Source organism: Hippopotamus amphibius, chromosome 13, assembly GCF_030028045.1.
Source record: "Hippopotamus amphibius kiboko isolate mHipAmp2 chromosome 13, mHipAmp2.hap2, whole genome shotgun sequence".
Taxonomy (NCBI): Eukaryota; Metazoa; Chordata; class Mammalia; order Artiodactyla; family Hippopotamidae; genus Hippopotamus; species Hippopotamus amphibius.
The window spans coordinates 7030371-7050856 of record NC_080198.1 but is presented as its reverse complement, the minus strand read 5'-3'; the positions used below and the strand labels follow the sequence as shown (position 1 = coordinate 7050856).

The following is a 20486-nucleotide window of genomic DNA, read 5'->3' as shown; positions in this document are numbered from 1 at the left end:
CAGCTCTTCACCTTCCCTTTTCTAGGTGCTGCCATTGTTGCAAATAACTAAGCACACTCCTGTTACAGGGAACTATAATCTCACAGGTTTTTCTGAAGGCAGAATAAAGGTTGAGGTCTACTGGTGAATGCCATTTTTCAAAAATGTCATCTCCTAGTGTACGCTTCTCCTTACCAGTTTCTGACTGATTTAAATATGTAGTTGTGCTCAGGGGTCTCTCACACCTGGAAAAAGTCACCTGTTGGTGCCTGCTTGGTTTGCATGGCTTTCTAGTGGTTTATTAGGGTTCCATCTTCTTTCCCCATTGCTAGTGAACCACTAATGATGTCTAGCTAGAGTCCTGTTTCTTTTTTCCTTCCTAGGTATCCCTGCTGGAGTACCGCAAACGGAAACAAGAAGCCAAGGAAAATTCCGCTGGTGGGGGAGGTGATTCTACACAGAGCAAAAGCAAGTCTGCAGGAGCTGGGCAAGGCAGCAGTAACTCACTTTCTGACACTGGTGCCTATGGTGTGCAGGGATCCTCAGCCCGAACCCCATCTTCCCCTCACAAAAAATTCTCCCCATCTCATTCCTCTATGTCTCATTTGGAGGCAGTAAGCCCATCAGATTCCAGAGGCACTTCATCTCACTGCAGACCTCAAGAGAGTATCAGCAGTAGGTGGTAAGTTTATGTTTGATGCTTTAATGATTAAATTCAGGAGGGAAGTAAATATCTAGGCTGTTTACCTAAGATGTATGGGGACACTTATCTGAGAAAGCCAGCCAACAGTGCCATCTACCCTATTCAGCTGATTTAATAGTATCAGCCACCATCCCCCAGCCTTACAGAAGCAAAGAATTGCCACTGAGCCTACAGAAAAACATGTTGGACAGCATATAGTTGTGGGCCCAGTGGAGTTACTTTATTCGCTGGGCACTAACACTGCCTCTTCTATTTTTTCATTTTGTATGAAAGGTAAGTCAGGAGTTGAGCTTAGTTCCACTAAAATTAACAACGGATACCTCACTTCCACGCGGCTAGCATGTACAGAGAGATGTGACACGTTCTGAAAGGATTTGTCTGGTTTAGGGGAGACAGCAAATAAATAAATAAATAATACTAACGTCAAGTAATGAGTATGAAATGAGTGAAATAAGAATAAGGCCATTTTAGGGACCTTGACTGAAGAAATGAGGTCTGGGAAAGAAGAGACATGGCTCAAGTGAGTAATGTTCATTAATCCGTGAAACATTAAACTACTACCATGTGTCAGTCTCATGACTTCACAGAAGAGAAAATTAGCATTTCAAGATGGCAGCTAAAAGAAGTAGACACCTTTAACTCCCCCTTTGCCTCAATTGCTTTTTTTCTTTACAGGTGTTTGTTCTTAGGTGCGTGACATAGTTTGAAGCAAAGAAAATACCTTGTTTTAAATTGGTCCTGAAGAAAATAATGTTTAAAGAGGGTATTTTAAGAGCATACATTGTACAGTCTTTTGTCAGAGTTTTGTTTGTTCCAGACTCTTAACTCTAAAGTCCTGTGGCATAAACCTGTACCCTGTTGCCTTCACAGGATGGTTCCCACATCAGTAGAACGACTCCGAGAAGGAGGGAGCATCCCCAAGGTCCTCCGAAGCAGTGTGAGGGTGGCCCAAAAAGGAGAGCCTTCTCCCACGTGGGAGAGTAATATCACAGAAAAAGACTCAGGTGAGCCTATGGCCTTCTTCTGCCAACCAGGTTCAGGGACACATGAGTCAGACTCTACACAGTTCACACCAAATGCTGAGCTGAGGTGAGTCCATTTCTTATGCAGTTGGGCTCCCCTGTATGCAGAGTTCCAGCTCATTCTTGCTTTCACTTTTTTGGGCTACAGCGTTCTTAAGATCTAGTGTTGCTTGCTCTCTGTCTGCTCTTTTTTTCCCAAAGGATACCTTTCTGTAACCCATCTCTCCAAAGCCCTGGGAATCACCTTGATGAATGATGAAGAGAAAGAAGGAGACAGAAATCAGATCAGGCATTTAAAACAGCCCATAATTAACCACTCCTTTTGCCTTTCTGGCATGCTGCACTCACCTGATTTGTCAGAAAGAGAGCAGCATGGGTTGGTGCTGGCATTGGTTACTTGAGTGAACACTTATTCTGAGAAAATAAGTTGATTTTGTATTACCTTCCAGACCCTGCAGATGGTGAAGGTCCAGAGACACTGAGCTCAGCACTCTCTAAAGGAGCAGCCGTTTACAGCCCTTCCAGATACAGCTACCAGGTGAGGCAAGAAAGTGCTCATCTCTGGGCATGAGAATGTGTTCTGGGTTCCAAATATTTTGTTATCCTGGCCATCCTTTGCAGTTGAGATGCCGTCTTTTTATATAGTTTCAGCAACCTTGGAAATAAGTCATCATCTGCTCACCTTCAGGTAATAAATCATACCAGAAAAATTAAGTGACCCAAGACAGCCATTTTACTGTCTTTGGTATCCTAAAAAGAACACATGTTTAAGAAGGTGAAGAAAAAGAAAAAATAGGGTATTTTAAATATTCACAAGCCTAAATGGCTCAAAGAGGGACTTTTTCACCTCCTTATGCTTTTCCTCCCAACTCTTTCTAGCTCCTGCAGTGTGATAGTCCACGGACAGAATCACAAAGCCTCCTTCAACAGAGTTCCTCCCCCTTTAGAGGACATCCCACCCAGTCTCCGGGATACAGTTATCGAACTACTGCACTGAGACCTGGGAACCCCCCTTCTCATGGTTCTTCAGAATCCTCCCTCTCTTCCACGTCCTATTCCAGCCCTGCCCACCCTGTGTCCACAGACTCATTGGCCCCTTTTACGGGGACACCAGGGTATTATAGCAGCCAGCCACATTCTGGAAACAGCACCGGCAGCAGTCTTCCAAGGAGGAGCTGCCCTTCTAGTGCTGCTAGCCCTACCCCACAGGGCCCCTCAGACTCGCCGACCTCAGACTCGGTTTCCCAGTCCAGCACAGGAACTCTGAGTTCCACCTCCTTTACTCAGAACTCTAGGTCGTCATTGCCATCAGACTTCCGGACTATCAGTCTGCCCAGTGCTGGGCAGTCAGCTGCCTACCAGGCCTCCAGGGTATCTGCGGTTTCCAATTCACAGCACTACCCACATCGAGGGAGTGGGGGTGTGCACCAGTACCGGCTCCAGCCACTGCAGGGGTCGGGGGTCAAGACTCAGACAGGACTTTCCTAGGGCTTCTGGATTTGGGCATACAGAACTGAATGAGCCCATAGCTGCTTCCTTCCAGCTGCCTCTGGAACCTAGGCCAAGCATACTGCTGGGGAAGGGGGTACAAGGTGCCAGAGGATTGGGTCTGGTCGACAAGAAACAAGACTTGTGGTCGCGACTGGCTCTGGCCTTGGAGAAAGATGTAAATCTTGTCTGAAGCAGAGACTATAAAGAAGTTTCTCCCTGCTGTTAAGGGTACATTGTTGACAAGCAAATGGTGTTTCGGTTAGTAATGGTTCTAAGTGCAATGAGTTGTGTTGAAGCCTCCATCTCCCATCCTTGCCTGTAGCCTGTGTCACTTGTGCAGTGAGGACATCTTTTTAAACGCACCCCCCCCCCCCAAAAAAAAAAAAAACAAAAAACAAGTTTTCAAAGGAAAAAAAGGTGAAAAGAGCCAATCTCAAAGCCCCAAGCCATCTGAGTAGTGTTAGGGTTTTATGCACTTAAGAAAAAAGGTAGGTATATAAGACAACCATTCCAAAAGCAGATCTCTGGCCAAGATATGTCCACCCAAGAATATTCCTTACCTTTGTCTTAAAAACACAAAGAAAGAGGCAGGGATAGTGAAGCTTGGAGTATGCTCTGACTGTGGGGTGCCTGGATCTCTAAGGAAGAGCTCGTGGTCAACTCTTGATTATTCAGGAGCAGATTATCTTAGTAGATTATCTGCGTCCCCAGCTGGTACCATCCCACTCCCCTTCCCCAAGCTCTCTCACCGCTCAGTAACCTATGAAGTAAGTAGGCAAAGAAAAGAGATATAACTCAGATGAGCCAATTGCATTGCTACTTATCAGCTGTTGGCAATAAATTTGATTAGGAAGGGTCCCAAGTGGTTTGGGAAATCTTTGAATTTTATTTTTTCTGCTCCCAACTAATCAGGAGTTGACGATCCTGAGTAGGACTGCCTCCATGATTGGGGAGCGTGCACTTGTGACTGCAGGGTAAGAGTGGAAAGATACGTTTGTGGAATGGCACCGACAGGACTGTGATTGTGTGTGGGCATGTCCCACATTGCTTTGGGAGATGCTTATTTGAGAGTGGCCCAGGTGAGAGTGTTATAAAGCCACCCACACACTTAATAACACTGTTCTGGATGAGAGATGAGAGCAGACTGGCTTCTCCCCATCAGTGCATTGTGCCTGTTGTACACCCCTGGAGGAGCCCTGGAGCCAGCCAGGAGGGGTACACAATCTTTTTAAATTCCATACGGTTGCCAGCTTCTTTCTTTCACTTGTTTACTGTAATATCCAGCGTGTTTTTATTTATCTAATTTTGTATTCAGTTATAACCATGGTAGGGGTAGCAGATATCTGACAGGTGTAATCCCTGGTGCTGCAGTGGACCTTACTTCTTTCTTTTGGACAAGATAATACTGTGAGTCTCCCTCCTTCCTTCCCTCCAGTTTGTTTTCTCCTTTTTTCCCTCAGCCTCTTGCATCCCCTTTCTTTCTACCCTCTCCTACAACTATCATATGCACAGTCTTCTCTCTTTGTGTGTGACTGTTACAAAATTTCACTTTTTCAAAATTGAAATCAGGTGTTTGCTCAAATGAGGGGAGATTTTTTTTTTTTTTTTTTTTTTTAATGCTGAGACTTCAGCAGAATACTTTTCTTTTTGTTGTTTCCCCCACAAACCCATCAGTCTGGGAGAGCGTTGGGAGTGGAAATCATGTTGCTTGGGATGCTAGTTTCTTTGTATATTATATAAAACGTATGTAAATGTCTCTCCATTTGGGCTGGGGTTTGCATTCTCCCCTTGGCCTGTTAACCAAGGGGAGAGGCCAGCGGGCAGGCGGCCCTCACCCTGCCTGGCACGTGCAGAGACCCCAGCCACTCTGTGTGGGCAGGGTGCTGTCAAGACCAGACCTCTGGGGGGGGAGGGGGGGTGGGGGTGGGGGGGACTCTTGGAAGGGAAGAAGTATCACTTCTTTCTCAAGTGGAGTGTTTACACCTTGCTGTAACATTTGAACTTTCACAAGAGATGTAATAATTTTGATAATAAAATTCTTAACCATAATAATCATAAGTTGAGAACTTCTTTGTCCAGTTCTGTGACCTTGCCTTGCTTGGTTTTCCTAGCGCTACCCTTACTTGAAGAGAGCAAAATGGACCCACATTCAGGAGAGTGTGCTCTTGCAGTTGTTTTGCCTATAATGGGGCCAGGAATACAGAATGATTTTCCGTCACCATTTTATGATTAAGATCAGGCTATAATCCTTTCCTAAACAGCTACTGTGTGCTAGGTTATATGTAAGGTGCAGGGAATATGAAGATAAGATAGCCACCTGCTCTATTACTAGGTGCTTTGCTTTTGATGTAATATAAATGTTAGAGCTGAAGTGTATTAAAGAAATAAGCGAGTGCACCAGTGTACCTTGTATACAGCTTCACAGTTAACCAGACTCTTCCATTTATGTCATTGACTGTCTCATTCATCCTTAGAATGTGTAAGGTAGGAATATTATTCCCATTCTATAATTTCTTACTAGTTTCAGAGGATACAGTGTGTCCAAGATTTCTCTCTTCTAAATGGTATACTCAAACTGACAATCTTGGAAATTCTGCAGTTTACCCAGGATACAAAAAGAGTTAGCTAGAGATGCTTTGAAACTGACTATAAATCACTTAACTAGCTGAAAAAGTATGATCATACCCTTTCTTGCCTTAGAAACAGCAGTCTGGCCTTTTTAGCCCTCAGGCATCATTTTGATGGTGCAGCTTCTGTTTAGCAAAGGTCACCCTGAAGGAAAAAATGCACTATTGTCCAAATGGAGTAAGCCATTTACTTTGAAACTACAGTGATTATCAATTCATCAGCACAGCCTTCATAACCTGCTATGAGGCTCAGAGACAGACAGGTTCCTGTGCTGAAGATCAGTGAAGGAAACAGCTTGGAGAAAAGCATAGTTATTGAAGGAGCTGGTGTTCCCCTATAACTTTTCCCTGCTCCTATACCCAAAACTTACTCTGAGATAATACTTTTGGATATTTCTGAAGTACTCCATAAAAGCACACAGAACAGTCATGATAGCAAAACAAAACCTTGGCAACTTTATAGGAAAACTGCATATCCCCATGAGCCTCAAAACACCAAGACCTTCATGGTATCACCTTCTGTTTCAGAGGAAGCAATGGCGTGTCTGATTGCTTGTCTCTGAACTCCGCGCAAGCACTCACTTGGAGGTTCAGTGAGCCAATTTGAGAACAACAGTCAAAACAGAAGGGATTTGCAGTGCATACAAAGAGTGCTTGGTTAAGTCTGAAGAGGCTGGAGCCCAAGAAAATTCTAAACAGCAAAGCTCCCAGGACATAGCTCCACACTGAAAAGATACTCCTTTTAGAATCCAAATTACAGTTATAAGAAAGGAGCAAAATAATATCCCCACAGATGATAAAAGCATGCTAATGAAATAGGACAGAAAATGAAATAACAGGTATACAGATGAGGAAGGAAGAAATGAAACTATTTGTTCACAGAGGACATAAATGTCTTACAGAAAAGCCAAAAGAATTGACCCCCCCCCCCCCAAAAAAAAACAACAAAATCATGCAACTAATAAGCAGTTATAGCAAGGTTGCAGGGTATAAGGTTCATGATACAAATGTCAATTGCTTCACTATATACAAACAACAAACAACTGGAATTTGAAAGTTAAAACACAATAACATTTATATTAGAACCCCAAAAATGAAATAGGTATAAATCTAGCAAAGTATCTGAACAAGATCTAGATGGGTAAAACTATAAAACTCTCGATGAAAGAAATCCAAGAACTAAATAAACAGGTATATCCATGGCCATGAATGGGAAGACTCAATGTCAGGGTGTCAGATCTCAACTTGATCTTTAGATTCGTAATCCAAATCAAAATCCCAGCAGGTTACTTTGTGGATATCAACAAAACGATTCTACAGTTTATAGGCAGAGGAAGAAGACCCAGAATAGCCAACGCGATGTTAAAAGTGAAGGACAAAGTCAGCCGGGCTTTGAGATTTACTATAAAGCTGCAGTAATCAAGACAGCACGGTATTGAAGTAAGAATAGACAAATAGGTTGATGGAACAGAATAGAGCACCCAGAAACAAACCCACACAAATATAGTCAACTGATACTTAATGAATAAGGACAATACAATGGAGAAAAGATAGTCTTCGACAAATGGGGCTGAAACAACTGGACATACACATGCAAAAAGTGAATCTAGACACAGACCTTACTATCACAAAAGTTAACTCAATGGATCACAGACCGAAATGTAAAAAGCAAAAGTATATACCTAGACAATAACAGAAAATCTAGAAACTCTTAACTTGGCGACGACTTTTTAGATACAACACCAAAACCAACATCCATAAAAGAAGTAATTGGTAAGCTAGACTTGATTAAAATTAACGTCTGCAAAAGACACTATCAAGAGAGTGAGAAGACAAGTCACATACTGGGAGAGAATACGTGTAAAAGACATCTCTAATAAAGGACTGTTACCCAACATACAAAGAGCTCTTAAAATTCAACAATGTGTAAACAAACAACCTAAATTAATTTGCAGATTCAGTGCAATTCTTACCAAAATTCCAATGGTGTTTTTCACAGAAATAGAATAAACAATCTTAAGTTATATGTGGAACCACAAAAGACCCTGAATAGCCAAAGCAATCTTGAGAAAGAACAAAGCCAGAGGCAGACATCATGCTTCATGATTTCAACCTATATTACAAAGCTGTGGTAGTTACAACAGTATAGCAATGGCATAAAAACAGACATAGGTAAACGGAAGAGAACCCAAAAATAAACACATGTATATATAGTCAATTAATTTATGACCGAGGAGCCAAGAATATACAATAGGGAAAGGACAGTCTCTTCAATAAATGGGAAAACAGCCACATGTAAAAGAATGAGATGGGACCACTGTCTTACACCATGTACAAAAGTTAACTCAAAATGGATTGAAGATGTGAATGTAAGACTTGAAACTATAAAACTCCTTGCCATCAGTCTTGGTGATGACTTTTTGGATTTGACACTATAAGCAGAAGCAACAAAAGCCAAAGTAAACAACTGAGACCACATCAAACTAAAAATCTTCTGCACAGCAGAAGAAAGGAAACCATGGACAAAATGAAAAGGCAACCTACCGAATGGGAGAAAATATTTGTAAATCATATATCTGATACGGGGTTAGTATCTAAAATATGTAAAGAACTCATTACTCAAAAAGAAAAAAATTGCAATTATACAACTACCAAATGTAAAATAGATGGCTAGTGGGAAGCTACTACAGAGCACAGGGAAATCAGCTTGATGTTTTGTGACGACCTAAAGGGGTGGGATAGGGAGGTTGGGAGGGAGGCTCAAGAGGGAGGGGATATGGGGATACGTGCATACATATGGCTGATTCACTTTGTTGTACAGCAGAAAATAACAATACTGTCAAGTAATTATACTCCAATAAAGATTTTTTTTTTTAAATGGGCAGAGAACCTGAATAGACTTTTTTCCAAGTGAGACATACAGGTGGCAAACAGATACATAAAAGGTGCTCCACATAACTAATCACCAGGGAAATGCAAATCAAAACTACAATGAAATACCACTTCACCCCTATTAGAATGACTGTTATCAAAAAGGCAGATCAGTGAGGATGTCGAGAAAAGTGAATATACCCTGTTGGTGGGGATGTAAATTGATGCAGCCTCTATAGAAACCAGTATGGAAGTTCCTCAGAAAAATTAAAAATAGAACTACCATACGATCCAGCAGTTCTACTTCTGGGTATTTATCTGAAAAAAACAAAAACTAGTTCAAAAAGACATTTGCACCCCTACGTTCACTGCAGCATTATTTACAGTAGCAAAGATATGGAAACAACCTATGTGTCTATTAATGGATGAATGGATAAAGAAAATGTGTATTTTCAATGACAGCCATAAGTAAAAAAAGAAATCATGCCATTTGCAACAACATGGATACTCCTTGAGAGCCTTATGCTAAGTGAAATAAGTTACAGAAAGACAAATGCCATATGATCTCCCTTATATGGGTAATCTTAAAAAAAAAAAAAAAAAAAAACTCATGTATACAGAGAACAGATTTGTGATTGGCTGCCAGAGGTGGAGGATGGGGGGTAGGCCAGAGGAGTGAAGGTGGTCAAAAGGTCAAACTTGGAGTTATAAATAAGTCCTAGGGATGTAACATACAGCGCGATGACTATAGTTAATAATACTGTATTTGCAAGTTGCTAAAGGAATAGATCTTAAAATCTCTTATCACAAGAAGACAATTTTTGTAACTGTGTGATGATGGATGTTGATTAGACATTGTGGTGGTCATTTCACAATATATGCATATATGTTATATACAAGAAACTAATGTTATATGTCAATTTTAGCTCAGTTTTTTTAAAAGTAAGATTTGAGGAGGAGAGTGTGACAGCAGATGTACGTAGTCTTCACATTTTAGGTCCAGCCTATACTTCTAGCCTTGTTTCCGTTAGGTAAACTTTTTATGTCAGCCAGTATGACTCTAGTTTCTTTAAGGTCAGGATTTTACTATGTTTATTCTCCATAGAGTTTTGCATACAGGATATACTTAATTCTTTGAGAAATTGACAGAAGGGAGCTAAGAAGAAATGGAAAGAGAGAACTTTTTTGAGAAATAAGCGAGTTTTCCTAATTAAAAGATCCAGTAGATAAAGTTGAGGTCATAAAGTACAAGTTGAGGAAATTTTTACCTGGAGAAACTTACAAAACAGAAATGGTGGTGAGAAAAGGAGTAGTGTTTAATTTACTAATAAAGGGTTTAGCAAATCAATCAGGCACATTGGTTTTTAAAGGCTCTACTCTAAGATGTGCATACATTTTAAGGTCCAGTGGTACTGATACCCACCAGCAGGTATAAAGCCTACTAGAGCTCTTCAATTCAAATGAAGCTCTGTGGTTATCTGCAGAACGCTTTCTTATCATATCCTTGGCAAGAACAAAGAAAAAAGCCTTATTTTTAAATGGGCAAAAGATCCGAACAGACAGGTGGCAAATAAACATATGAAAAAGATGTTCAACACCATATGTCACTAGGAAATTGCAGATTGAAACAATGTGATGGCATTACGTACCTATTAGAGTGATGAAAATCCAAAACACTGACACCACCATATGCTGATGAGGATTTAGAGCAACAGGAACCCTCATTCATTGCTGATGGGAATGCAAAAAGATTCAACCACTTTGGAAAATAGTTTAGCAGTTTCTTACCAAAGTAAACATACCGTAGTCTTAATGTACAGTGCAGCAGTTGTCCTTCTTGGTGTTTACCCTAAGAAGTTGAAAATGTATGTCCATACAAAAACCTGCACATAGATGTTTACAGCAGCTTTATTGATAATTGCCAAACCTTGGAAGCAACCAAGCCGTCCTCCAGTAGGTGAATAGATAAATAAACTGGTATTTCCTGAAAGTGGGGTATTACTCAGCACTAAAATGAAACAAGCTATCAAGCCATATAAAAACATGGAGAAATTTTTAATGCATATTACTAGTAGAGGAAGAAGCCAGCCTGAAAAGACTACATACTGTGTGATTCCAGTTACATGACACTCTAGATAATGCAAAACTGTAGAAATGGTAAAAAAGATCATTGGTTGAGAGGAGAGAGGAATGAATGGGCAGAACACAGGATTTTTAGGGTAGTGAAACTATTTTGTATGATACTGTAATGGTAGATACATATAACTGTACATTTGTCCAAGCCCACAGAATCTGAACCCCAATGTAAACTTTGGACTTCGGGTGAAAATGATGTGTCAATGTAAGTCCATCATTTCTAACAAATGTATCATTTTATGGGGGTTGCGGATAATGCAGGAGGCTGTGCATCTGTGGGGCAGGGAGAATATGGGAAATCTCTGTACCTTAGGTACCTTTGAAGGTACCACATCTCTGTACCTTCACACTTTTGCTGTGAACCTAAAACTGCTCTAAAAAATACCTTTTTTTAAAATGACAAATACATAAAACAGGCAAAAAAAGACAACATGTCGATAGGTGTTTCCAAAGACAAAAAAAGAGAGAAAAGAACAAGTACCAAAAGTTATAATTCAAGAAAACTTTTCCTGAAATATTTCAGACTACGAACTGAAAGAACATACTGCATACCTTGTAAATTCAACCCAGAATTCAAACCCAGTATCAAGACATTCTAAAATTGTTGGAGTATAAGAAAAGGGGGGGCGGGGAACCCTTGGCTATCCAAGCCTCCTAAAAAGTTATTTATAATGGAAAGAAAATTAAGCTCTATCAGGTTTTTTGACAGCAACACTTTATGGCAAAAGAGAATGGAATAACATATTTAAAATACTCAAAGAGACTATGAACCAAAAGTTTCATACCAACTATGTAATAGCAGCAAACTGTCATCCACATGCCAGAACCTGGGGAACTTTATTCCTATTAACTCTTTCTTAGGAATATGTTAGAAACCGAGCTGATTCATACAACCAAACTGTCTTAAGAAATGGCAACGGAAAGGCTGGTAGTGAATTATATGCAGTTAGCTACCGTCTAGAACTAAGAATGAGTGAGGAATGTAAAGTGAGACTGCAGTGTCAGCTGGTTTATGTGACCTAGACAATGTAAAACAATGCAACTACAAAGAAATAAGCAGAAAAGAATATGTTTTCTACAAAGAAATAAGCAGAATAAGAATTGTTATATTGGTAGTATTATATATGAGGGCTTTAACGTGAAATAAAGCAAATAAATCCAATATCCTTGAGAACCAGGATTCTCAGTGTAGGGGAAAAAAGAGTTACAGATGTTAAGATATATGTTAAGCTAAAACTTTTCTTGTATCAGTATTAACTCATGAGGTGTTTTATCACAGATAGATCCCATATCTATATATATGTGTGTGTCCATGTCTTAGCTCTGTCAACTGGAAAGTCTTCTTAAAGAAATGGCAGGTTTTGGTCTGAGGGAGGAAATGTACAAGATCACTCTAGAACATCTTGTCATATCAGAGAGCAAGGATACTATCAAAAATGATTAGGGCTAGGTTTAAAAGATTCACACCAGGACATTCCTGATGGTCCAGTGGTTAAGACTGCACGCTCCCAACGCAGGGGGCCCGGGTTCAATCCCTGATCAGGGAACCAGATCCCGCATGCATGCTGCAACTAAAGATCCTGCATGCCGCAACTAAGACCCAGCACAGCCAAATAAATAAATAAATATTTAGGAAAAAAAAAAAGGACACCAACTTAAAGGGGCTTCTGCTGACCAATGACAACATTTTAAGCATTTAATTATGATAAGTATAATGGAATCAAGTATGTTTAAATCCATGGGTCCATAATGGTACCAAAACATAATAATTTTTCATCTTAGGAGGGTGTTAGGGAACCAACTCTAATTTTGAAAACTAGAAAATAAAGGGAAATACTCCAGCATTGTTCTTGCCTTTCCTATACAAGTTGTACCACTAGCTGGCTAGATCGAAAATGAGGATGTTTCCCTTTATAGAAGCTTTCCCACAGATAAGAGAATGATAGAATTGGAGCATCACTATTTTTCAACCCCTAATCACACAAAAGCAATTAGATACTATGTATCTCTTGATGAAAAACAACAACAACAACTATGAAGCAGTCATTAAAATGTGCAAACACACAATTGAATGTGAATAAGCATCTAGATCCAGTTTGCTGGGAATACAGAGAACGGAGGGAACTTGTTCAACTAAACCACAAGAATGGAGCCAGCAAAATCCCAGCTGCGGAACACTACATAACAAATGGTCCAGCCTCTTCAACAAATTGCAAGGAGGGATAAAAAGAAACCAAGTGGGTAAAGACAAATCCAAAGAATAGTCAAAACTAAACCATTTTGTTTAAAGATGCTCACTTGGATGAAAAAATTATAAAAGTTGGAAAGTGATTACAATAAAAATCCAGGCAGTCATTACTCAGGAGGGAAGGAAGGGGATAATGTTTGGGAGCATTTGAAAGGCTTCTGGGGTGGTTAGCAAGATTTTCTTTGGTTATGGTTAGAAGGTTGTGTGTAATAGTTCATCTGCGTGTACATTTGTTTTGTGCTGCAACATGTCTAACAAAACGAAGAACAAAACCTTACATAGCCACAATAAACAGGCAAACAGCCCTGCTACTAAGTGGCCTCAGGTCATTTGAGCCCAGGGCCTCTGTCTGACTTACTTGTGTATTTCTAGAGCCTGGCCATACCTGACCAGAACAGGCATTCGACACATGTTTTGTTGAATGACTAAATGAATCTGAAGAAGCCTCCAACCTACTCAGGTTGAATTTCAGCACCTAAATGAGCGTTCCAGCACCTCCAGATCTGTATGGGTGCCAGCAGATGGCATCACCAGTCCTTCTGCTCTGCCTCAGTGGACTTGAAAAGGGGTTTCAAACTAGAGCGCTGTTGGAAACCTAGAGTCTGGTGAGTTCTCTCATCTTCATGTTCCTTAGTCACCTCCCAAAATGAGACATCTTCGTGTCATCTGGCTTCCCAGTGTTCTCTGTTTTTATGACATACCATCCTTCAGTCTTCCTCTGTCCCATTCTCCTCTCCCAGCTTTTCTGCCGTGCTCTTTTCTTTGATAGACAAACCCCTACCTCCTCCATATTGTCTGTTGGCCTTGACTGAATATGGTTCTCTCCTTAGCACACCACCTCCTTTGCAGCCTTTGATGTGGAGGCTGCTCCTCTCACATCCTGTTGTATGGAGGCTCTCCCTAAATGTTTCCAAACAAAATACATCTCGTCCCTCAGATTGAAAATCCCTGCTTCCTCTGCTGCTCACACATTGGTTATTGTGCTTTCAGCCTTCTTCCTGCTGTCATCGTCACGGTCCAACTTCTCTGATTCTTTGATTTGGGGGCAACTTTGGCTTGTCTTCTGCACCCTAATTTCTGCCATTATCCTCACCATTTGGGTGGACATCCTAACCAGGGTGCCTCTTCTCTCAAAGTCTTTTTAAAGAATTACTCAGAATATTCAGGTCAAATACCCAACTTTCTAATTAGCTACAGTCTCCTTAACCTTCCAGCTCTTTCACATAAACTTTAGTGCCTTCATTTCTCCATTTTCTCCTTTCCCCATACCCAGCCTAGATCTGTTGGTGGCTCTCTGCTTCAGCTTACATTGCACCTACCTTTCAATCTACCTTCTGTGCCTGTCCTCCCATTTGTTGGTGCCACCACAAATTCATGGTCACACATCAGTCCTTTAATTGATCCCTTTTTATCCTTTGACAGCTCCTTTAGCAACTATTCCAAACTTCCATAATTCTTCTCAAATCCCTTGCTCATTCCCTTCTCTTTCAGTAGACAATCTCGCCTCCTGCTTCACTGAAGAATTGGATGCCATCAGGCAAGAACTCCCTAAACCTTGTACTTCACCCCAAAAAAGAGGTTTCCTTGCCTCTTCCATTAGTCATCCTCTCTGCATCTTTAAACTCTTACCTGCCATGACCTACAGACTCAGAACTCTTCCATGTTTAAAGAAGAGGTCCCATAGCCTCCTCTAGATTACATGCTGATACTTGTCCACTGCTGGCTCACTATACTTGATATATCCTGAAAGAATTCCAGTCACTTATTTCCCCTTCTTGTCCACACTTCTTCAGAAGGTGATCCCCACTCAGTCACCTCCCACTCTCTCCCTGAACAGACTTCCATTTGGCTCTACCCTCACTCCTCTGAACATGCTTTTACCAAATCCAACAGTGGCTCCATTGTTCCCAAATCTAGTGGACACATTTTTAAGTTCCTAATTCTGGACCTCTCTGCTCCATCTGACCAGTTGACCTTCCCCTTGAATTCTAAATCCTTGGTTCCCGATACCACGTTCTCACAGTTCTCTTCATATCTCTGCCTCTCCTTCTGGACATCTGTTCCTCTGACCTTTATACGTTGGTGTTTTCCAACATTTTGCAGCCCTTGCTCTTTTCACACTACACAGTCACCCTGAACAAGCTTGTCTGTGCTTCACATGTCAACCATTACCTGCGTGTTCATGCTTGTGGCCCAAATCTTTCTCTTGAGCTCCCAAATCCATGTAAGTCAACTGACCACTGGACAGGCCGCCAGGATGTCCCACATGCAAGTCTCAAATGGAACTGATGATCTTGCTCCCCTGCTATACTGGCAAATTGTTCTTTTCCCCTCAAGCAAAAAATTTAACTCTCCATTGATGCCACTCTATCCCTTATCGCCATAGCCAGTCAGTTACTGTGTAATTCTACTTCCTAAATACTGAATTCTGTGCCTCTCTCAAAGCCACTGCCACCACCTTGCTTCAGGCCAGACTTCTGCTTCCCTTTTTATTAAAATTGTCTCCATCTAACTCAACCCCCTAACATCACAACCAGAGTGGTCTTTCTGAAATGCGTATCTAATTGTGTCCTTTTCCTGCTTAAAAGCCTTCCTCATTGTCGTTAGGTCTAAAGCGCTGTGCACAGCCTCAGGGCTTTGTCATCAGCTCCTTTGCTGAGCTCTCCAGGTTCATCTCTGACCCTCCCTGCCCCACACTTCACAGGTCAGCATTCCTAAAATGCTCTTATTTCTCCACAGGTTCAACTGTTTCTCATCTCAGCCTTTTTCCCCAAGCTGCCTCCTCTTTCATGAATGGCTTTCCCGGCCCCTGCCTGCCTACCTCCTGTTCATCCTCCAGTAAAACTGTCCACTCCTGCTCTACCCACCTCACCTAAAGCCATGTAAGGTGCCCCCCACACACACCTTGGGTACCCATAGCACCTGCATCAGGCGGGTTTTACATTACTTTTACATGTTTGTCTCCCCAACCAGACCCTTAAGAGTGTCTGATTTTGTTCTTTGAATTCTTAGCAGATCCTATGTGCTCAAAATGTGTTGAATGAAGACTCAGTTCCCAAGTGCAGAAGTGACAGTCATCATAGCCATCATGTGCAGCTGGTTACTAAGCGCAAGACACTGCGAAGCAGTTCACACACACTCCCTCGCTGGTTCCTTACCACTTCCCTGAGGGCACTGTTGCCATCCCCACTCACTCATCAGGGACTTAAAGAGGTGAAAGGACCTGCCCGAGGCCACACAGGCAGAAAAGGGCGCAGCCTTGTTTTCAGGCCTGTGCAGTCAGGAAGCTGGCAGACACTGCCAGCTATTCTCTCCTGTCTCCTCGGAAACAACTCCAATTTTATTTGTTAACAGACTACATTTCATTTAGGTGTGCAGTGAGACTCAGTCCTATGGGATTTCCAGAAGCCTCTTTAAAATGAAATGCGGATCAAAGTGACGAGTCCAGGCAGCCACCTCAGACCATGAGGTGTCCTTGAGGATGAAAGCCAGGATTGAAAGTGGTGCTGGCTTCCATGTCAGTCACGGTCTGGCCACCTCCACATAAGGTCTTGTTAATATGCAGCCACACCTGGTACAAACAGTCAGGTTGAGTCTCGCCCCTCTTAATCCCCTGGGGTCCAACTCAGAGAAGGAAAAGCTAGCATGGGTGATATAAAGTGTTTCTTTATTTGAACGTCATTCCACCTGCACTGAAGCTCAAATCCAGCAGCAGCAGAAGGGGTCAGGACCGATATCAGTGTTACCAAATTGGACAATGAACAGCGAGGACACATTCAGACAGAACTTACTAATGGAGTGTAGACAACATCAAGCTATCCTAGTGACACACAGCAGAGGCCCTCTGCTGGTCAGAGCTCAGGGGAGGACTGCAGCTCCCTTGTTCTCTTCTCAGGAAACTCCAGTCCCACCCAAAGGCTAGCCCTGAGCCAGGCAGGGGCCTGCAGAAGTTTCTCGTGCTGGGAAGACCCCAGCTTCTCCAAAGAGAGGGTTTCCTTTTCTCAGTTCACACTGGAAGCTGGAGAAGGGTGATTCCCCTGTGCCCAAGCAGGAATCCCAGAAGGCGCCCGAGGAATTTTCCCCACAGCCTTGTCTAAAAGTTCTCAACGTCTTGGCTATACCAGACCTGAAAAAGATCTTGATCCTACTCATGGTGTTTTCCTACATGGGTACTGGTCCCCAAAGAGGAAAGTTCTCACATACCCAGATCCGGAAGGACTTCAGCGAGCAGTGCTCTGAATCCCCACCAGGTTGGAGCTGCCTTGGCCTCTCCTGAGAGTCCCACACCAGGCTGAGGAAACCAGATGGTGCCAGAGCCCTCTGGTCCAGGTACGGCTGGGGGAGAAGTGCCTCAATGGCACTCAAACAATGCTCAGCGCCTTTGAGGGACCAAGAGACCAAACTGGAAACATACCATCTCTGCTTCAGCCTCCTCCCTAAGGCTAAAAACCAAGTTGCCAGCCATGGGTGAGAGCAAACCACAAACTTCCTCACTGTGATGGCTTCCTGGCCCCAGAGAGCCATCTGGGCCCCAGCTTGGAGACCCTTCAGCCTCACCTGGGGCCTTTGGCTGAAATATCTGTTTCCTGCCCTGCTCCCAACTCTGCTGAAGCCTCAGGGACAGGGCTTTGGTTTGGTACCCACTCCAGCCTCTTTCCCTTCCCTAAGGTACCCTGGTGTTCCTTCAGCCCCACCAACACTCCCCTCCTAACCCCAAGCTCCTGGGTGTATCTCCCACTGCCCCTCTCTCAGCCAGGGCAGCAGCTGGCTGGGTGGGTGGTAACAGGGAAACACTATCCAACCATTCCGAAGGGAACCACCCTCCCTCTCTACCATTAACCCACTCCAGTGGCACTAACCTGCTTGACAATCACCTAGACACCGTTCCCTTGATGTGGTGCCTCCACTCCAACCAGGTGAGGCATGGCTGCCCGGCGCCGCCTCTGAGGAAGAGGTAGGTTCTAACCTTCCCACCAGCAGTGCACAGGGGTCTGTGGCCAGTAGCGGGCAGTAGTCTTTCCCCTCGCACAGCGGGCACACAGCAGCTGCTCCCCATTCCTCCGAGTCCTGTCTCCTCTAACCTCTCCTTCCCCTTCCTTTCTCCCCCTGCACCTGGCCTCCCACAACTCACCCTTCCCTTTGCCTCCTTCCCATCCCTGTTCCTTCCTCTTCTCTGGCCACCTCTTCTCCCACATCCAACTTCTCTATTCATCACGCCCCCCTCTCTGGTCACTCTTTCTCCACTTCTGTACCCTCTCAATCTCCTCCCTCCTCCTGGTCCCTCCGTCTCCCTCCCTCCTTCTCTCCCTATCTCTGTCCCTCCTTCTCTTTCTCCCATCTCTGTCTTCTCCCCATTTCTTTTCTTCCTTTCTCCCTTTCTCCCTTTCTTTCTTTTTCTTTCTTTCTTTCTTTCTTTCTTTCTTTCTTTCTTTCTTTCTTTCTTTCTTTCTTTCTTTCTTTCTTTTCTTTCTTTCTTCTTTCTTTCTTTTCTTTCTTTCTTTCTTCTTTCTCTTTCTTTCTTTCTTCTTTCTTTTTTCTTTCTCTCTCTCTCTTTCTTTTTCTTTCTTTCTTTCTTTAATGTCCACACCACATGGCATGTGGGATCTTAGTTCCCCACCAGGGTTCAAACCCACACCCCCTGTATTGGAAGCATGGAGTTTTAACCACTGGATTGCCAGGGGAGTCCCCTTCTCCCCATTTCTAATCACTTGCTCCTCGTCCCTCCCCGATGCCTTCCAAACTGGGCTTTGGTTTGGATCTTGGAGGAACTCATTCTGCCCCCCACTCTCCCACCCGTCCCAAGGCTCCCCTCACCCTCCCACTCAGCACGGGACCCTGGTGTGAGCAGGAGAGGGCAGCACAGTGCAGGGGCCAGAGCACAGGGGGTAGGTGTTTGCCCAGGAGGAGAGAGGGTGGGGGTCAGGACTTAGTAAGTTCCAGGTTTCAGGAATCCTCCCAGGACCCAGCATATGATTCCAGTTAGGGTCCAGATGGGGAACTCAGGCAGAGGATTTCTAGGGTCTGTCTTGGAAACTGTACTCTCAGGTCCAGGTCCTATAGAAATGAACACAAGGTTGCGAATACACGGCCCTCGCTGCTTTGCTCCCTCCTTTGGCTGAGGCCGACATGACACGGGGACCGCACACTTCCCCACTGAGCCTGCGGGGCCCTCACGCTCCCTCTCCACAGGGGGTCAGGCAGCCGGCACCTGGAGACTGAAGTAGGCACACGAGATGAAGCCAACCGGCCGCCAACCTGGGGGCTGGAAGGGGCCGTCCACGCCCCAGGCCAGATGGCTTTACCACCAGGTCCCCAAGGCAGTGAGGGGAGGTCAGAAACACCTGCAGTCTCCCTCCTGTGCTCCCTGCCCGGGGCGGGGAGGAGATGTCCCCACAGTGGGAGGAGAGGGGGAGAGAAGACTCTTCATCTGCCCCCACACACTTACACACACACACACTCACACTCACACATTCACTCATGCCTCGGCTCCAAGTGTGCCCACTGGGTTGCAGACCCTGGGCAAACCACAAGGCGAGAGGAGGAAGAGGGGACAGGGTTACAAGTCCTGGGGCTGGGGACAGGGGTACCCTGTTCAGAGGTGACCTGCAAGTTCAAGTTATGCAGAAAAGTATCAAAGAGGCAAGACAGTCTCTGCCCTTGGCAGAAGGGGGTGGAGGGACAACATGAGAAGGGGCAGAGGGGGGACGCATCCCCTAACTCCCCTACTCATGGGCCTCTTTCCCCAACCCCCAACCCTGACAACAGGGCCAAGAAGTCTATGCTGTACAAAACAGGCCGGGGTCAAGGGTCCAGTCACTGGTAAGCCATCTGAGCAGCAAGGAGGCCAGGCCAGCCCCAGGCTGAGCCACTTCCAGCCCCAACTGCAGTGGCCAAGCGCCACCAAAACAGGAGTCCGAGCACTGCCTCCAGACCTGCCTGTCTCTGCTCAGAGTCCGTGTGGACAGGGCCCCAGTCAGCAGCTGACCAGGAAGCCCTGTGCTTTCTCCCTTGATGTGGTTCAGACTCCTTTAGGAGAGCTGGGAGCAGGCTGGAGCAGGAGCAGAGGGGCACCGGGGAGGCCGGTGGTGCCTGGAGCTCTGTGACGAGACGATGGAACCCTCATCAGGAAAAAAAAAGAGTAGGAAAGAGTCCAGTCTACCCTGGAGCAGTGTCTTGAATAAGTTTCTGCAGAAGGCAGGGACCAGAGGAGGCAAGGACAGAGCCAGGCAGCAGCCCTTCAGGCTGAGGGAGCCTGGGGTGAACCACGGCGCCTCCTTTCCCCGGAGACTGCAGGGCCCTGGCCAGGCTGGAGGGGAGGAGGAGGCCAGGGACTGGGGGCCGGCTCCCTTAGGTCAATTGAGGGAGGTGCAGATCCAGGCCCTCCCAGGCTCTGCCGGGCCTCTCCCCTC

At 44.2% G+C, this 20486-nt stretch overlaps 1 protein-coding gene across 18 annotated transcripts in view; it reads left to right on the top strand.

Moving 5' to 3' along the window:
• Positions 1-3593, top strand: part of SETD5 (SET domain containing 5) — a 75762-nt gene extending 72169 nt beyond the window's left edge. For all 18 annotated transcript variants that reach the window (XM_057705310.1, XM_057705309.1, XM_057705305.1 and 15 more), the window contains 4 exons: positions 363-661; positions 1553-1686; positions 2154-2242; positions 2584-3593. In XM_057705310.1, the coding sequence (XP_057561293.1) occupies positions 363-661; positions 1553-1686; positions 2154-2242; positions 2584-3192 (1131 nt within the window). In that variant the 3' untranslated portion in view covers positions 3193-3593. The remainder of the gene's footprint in view (positions 1-362; positions 662-1552; positions 1687-2153; positions 2243-2583) is intronic.
• The last annotated feature ends 16893 nt before the right edge of the window (positions 3594-20486 follow it).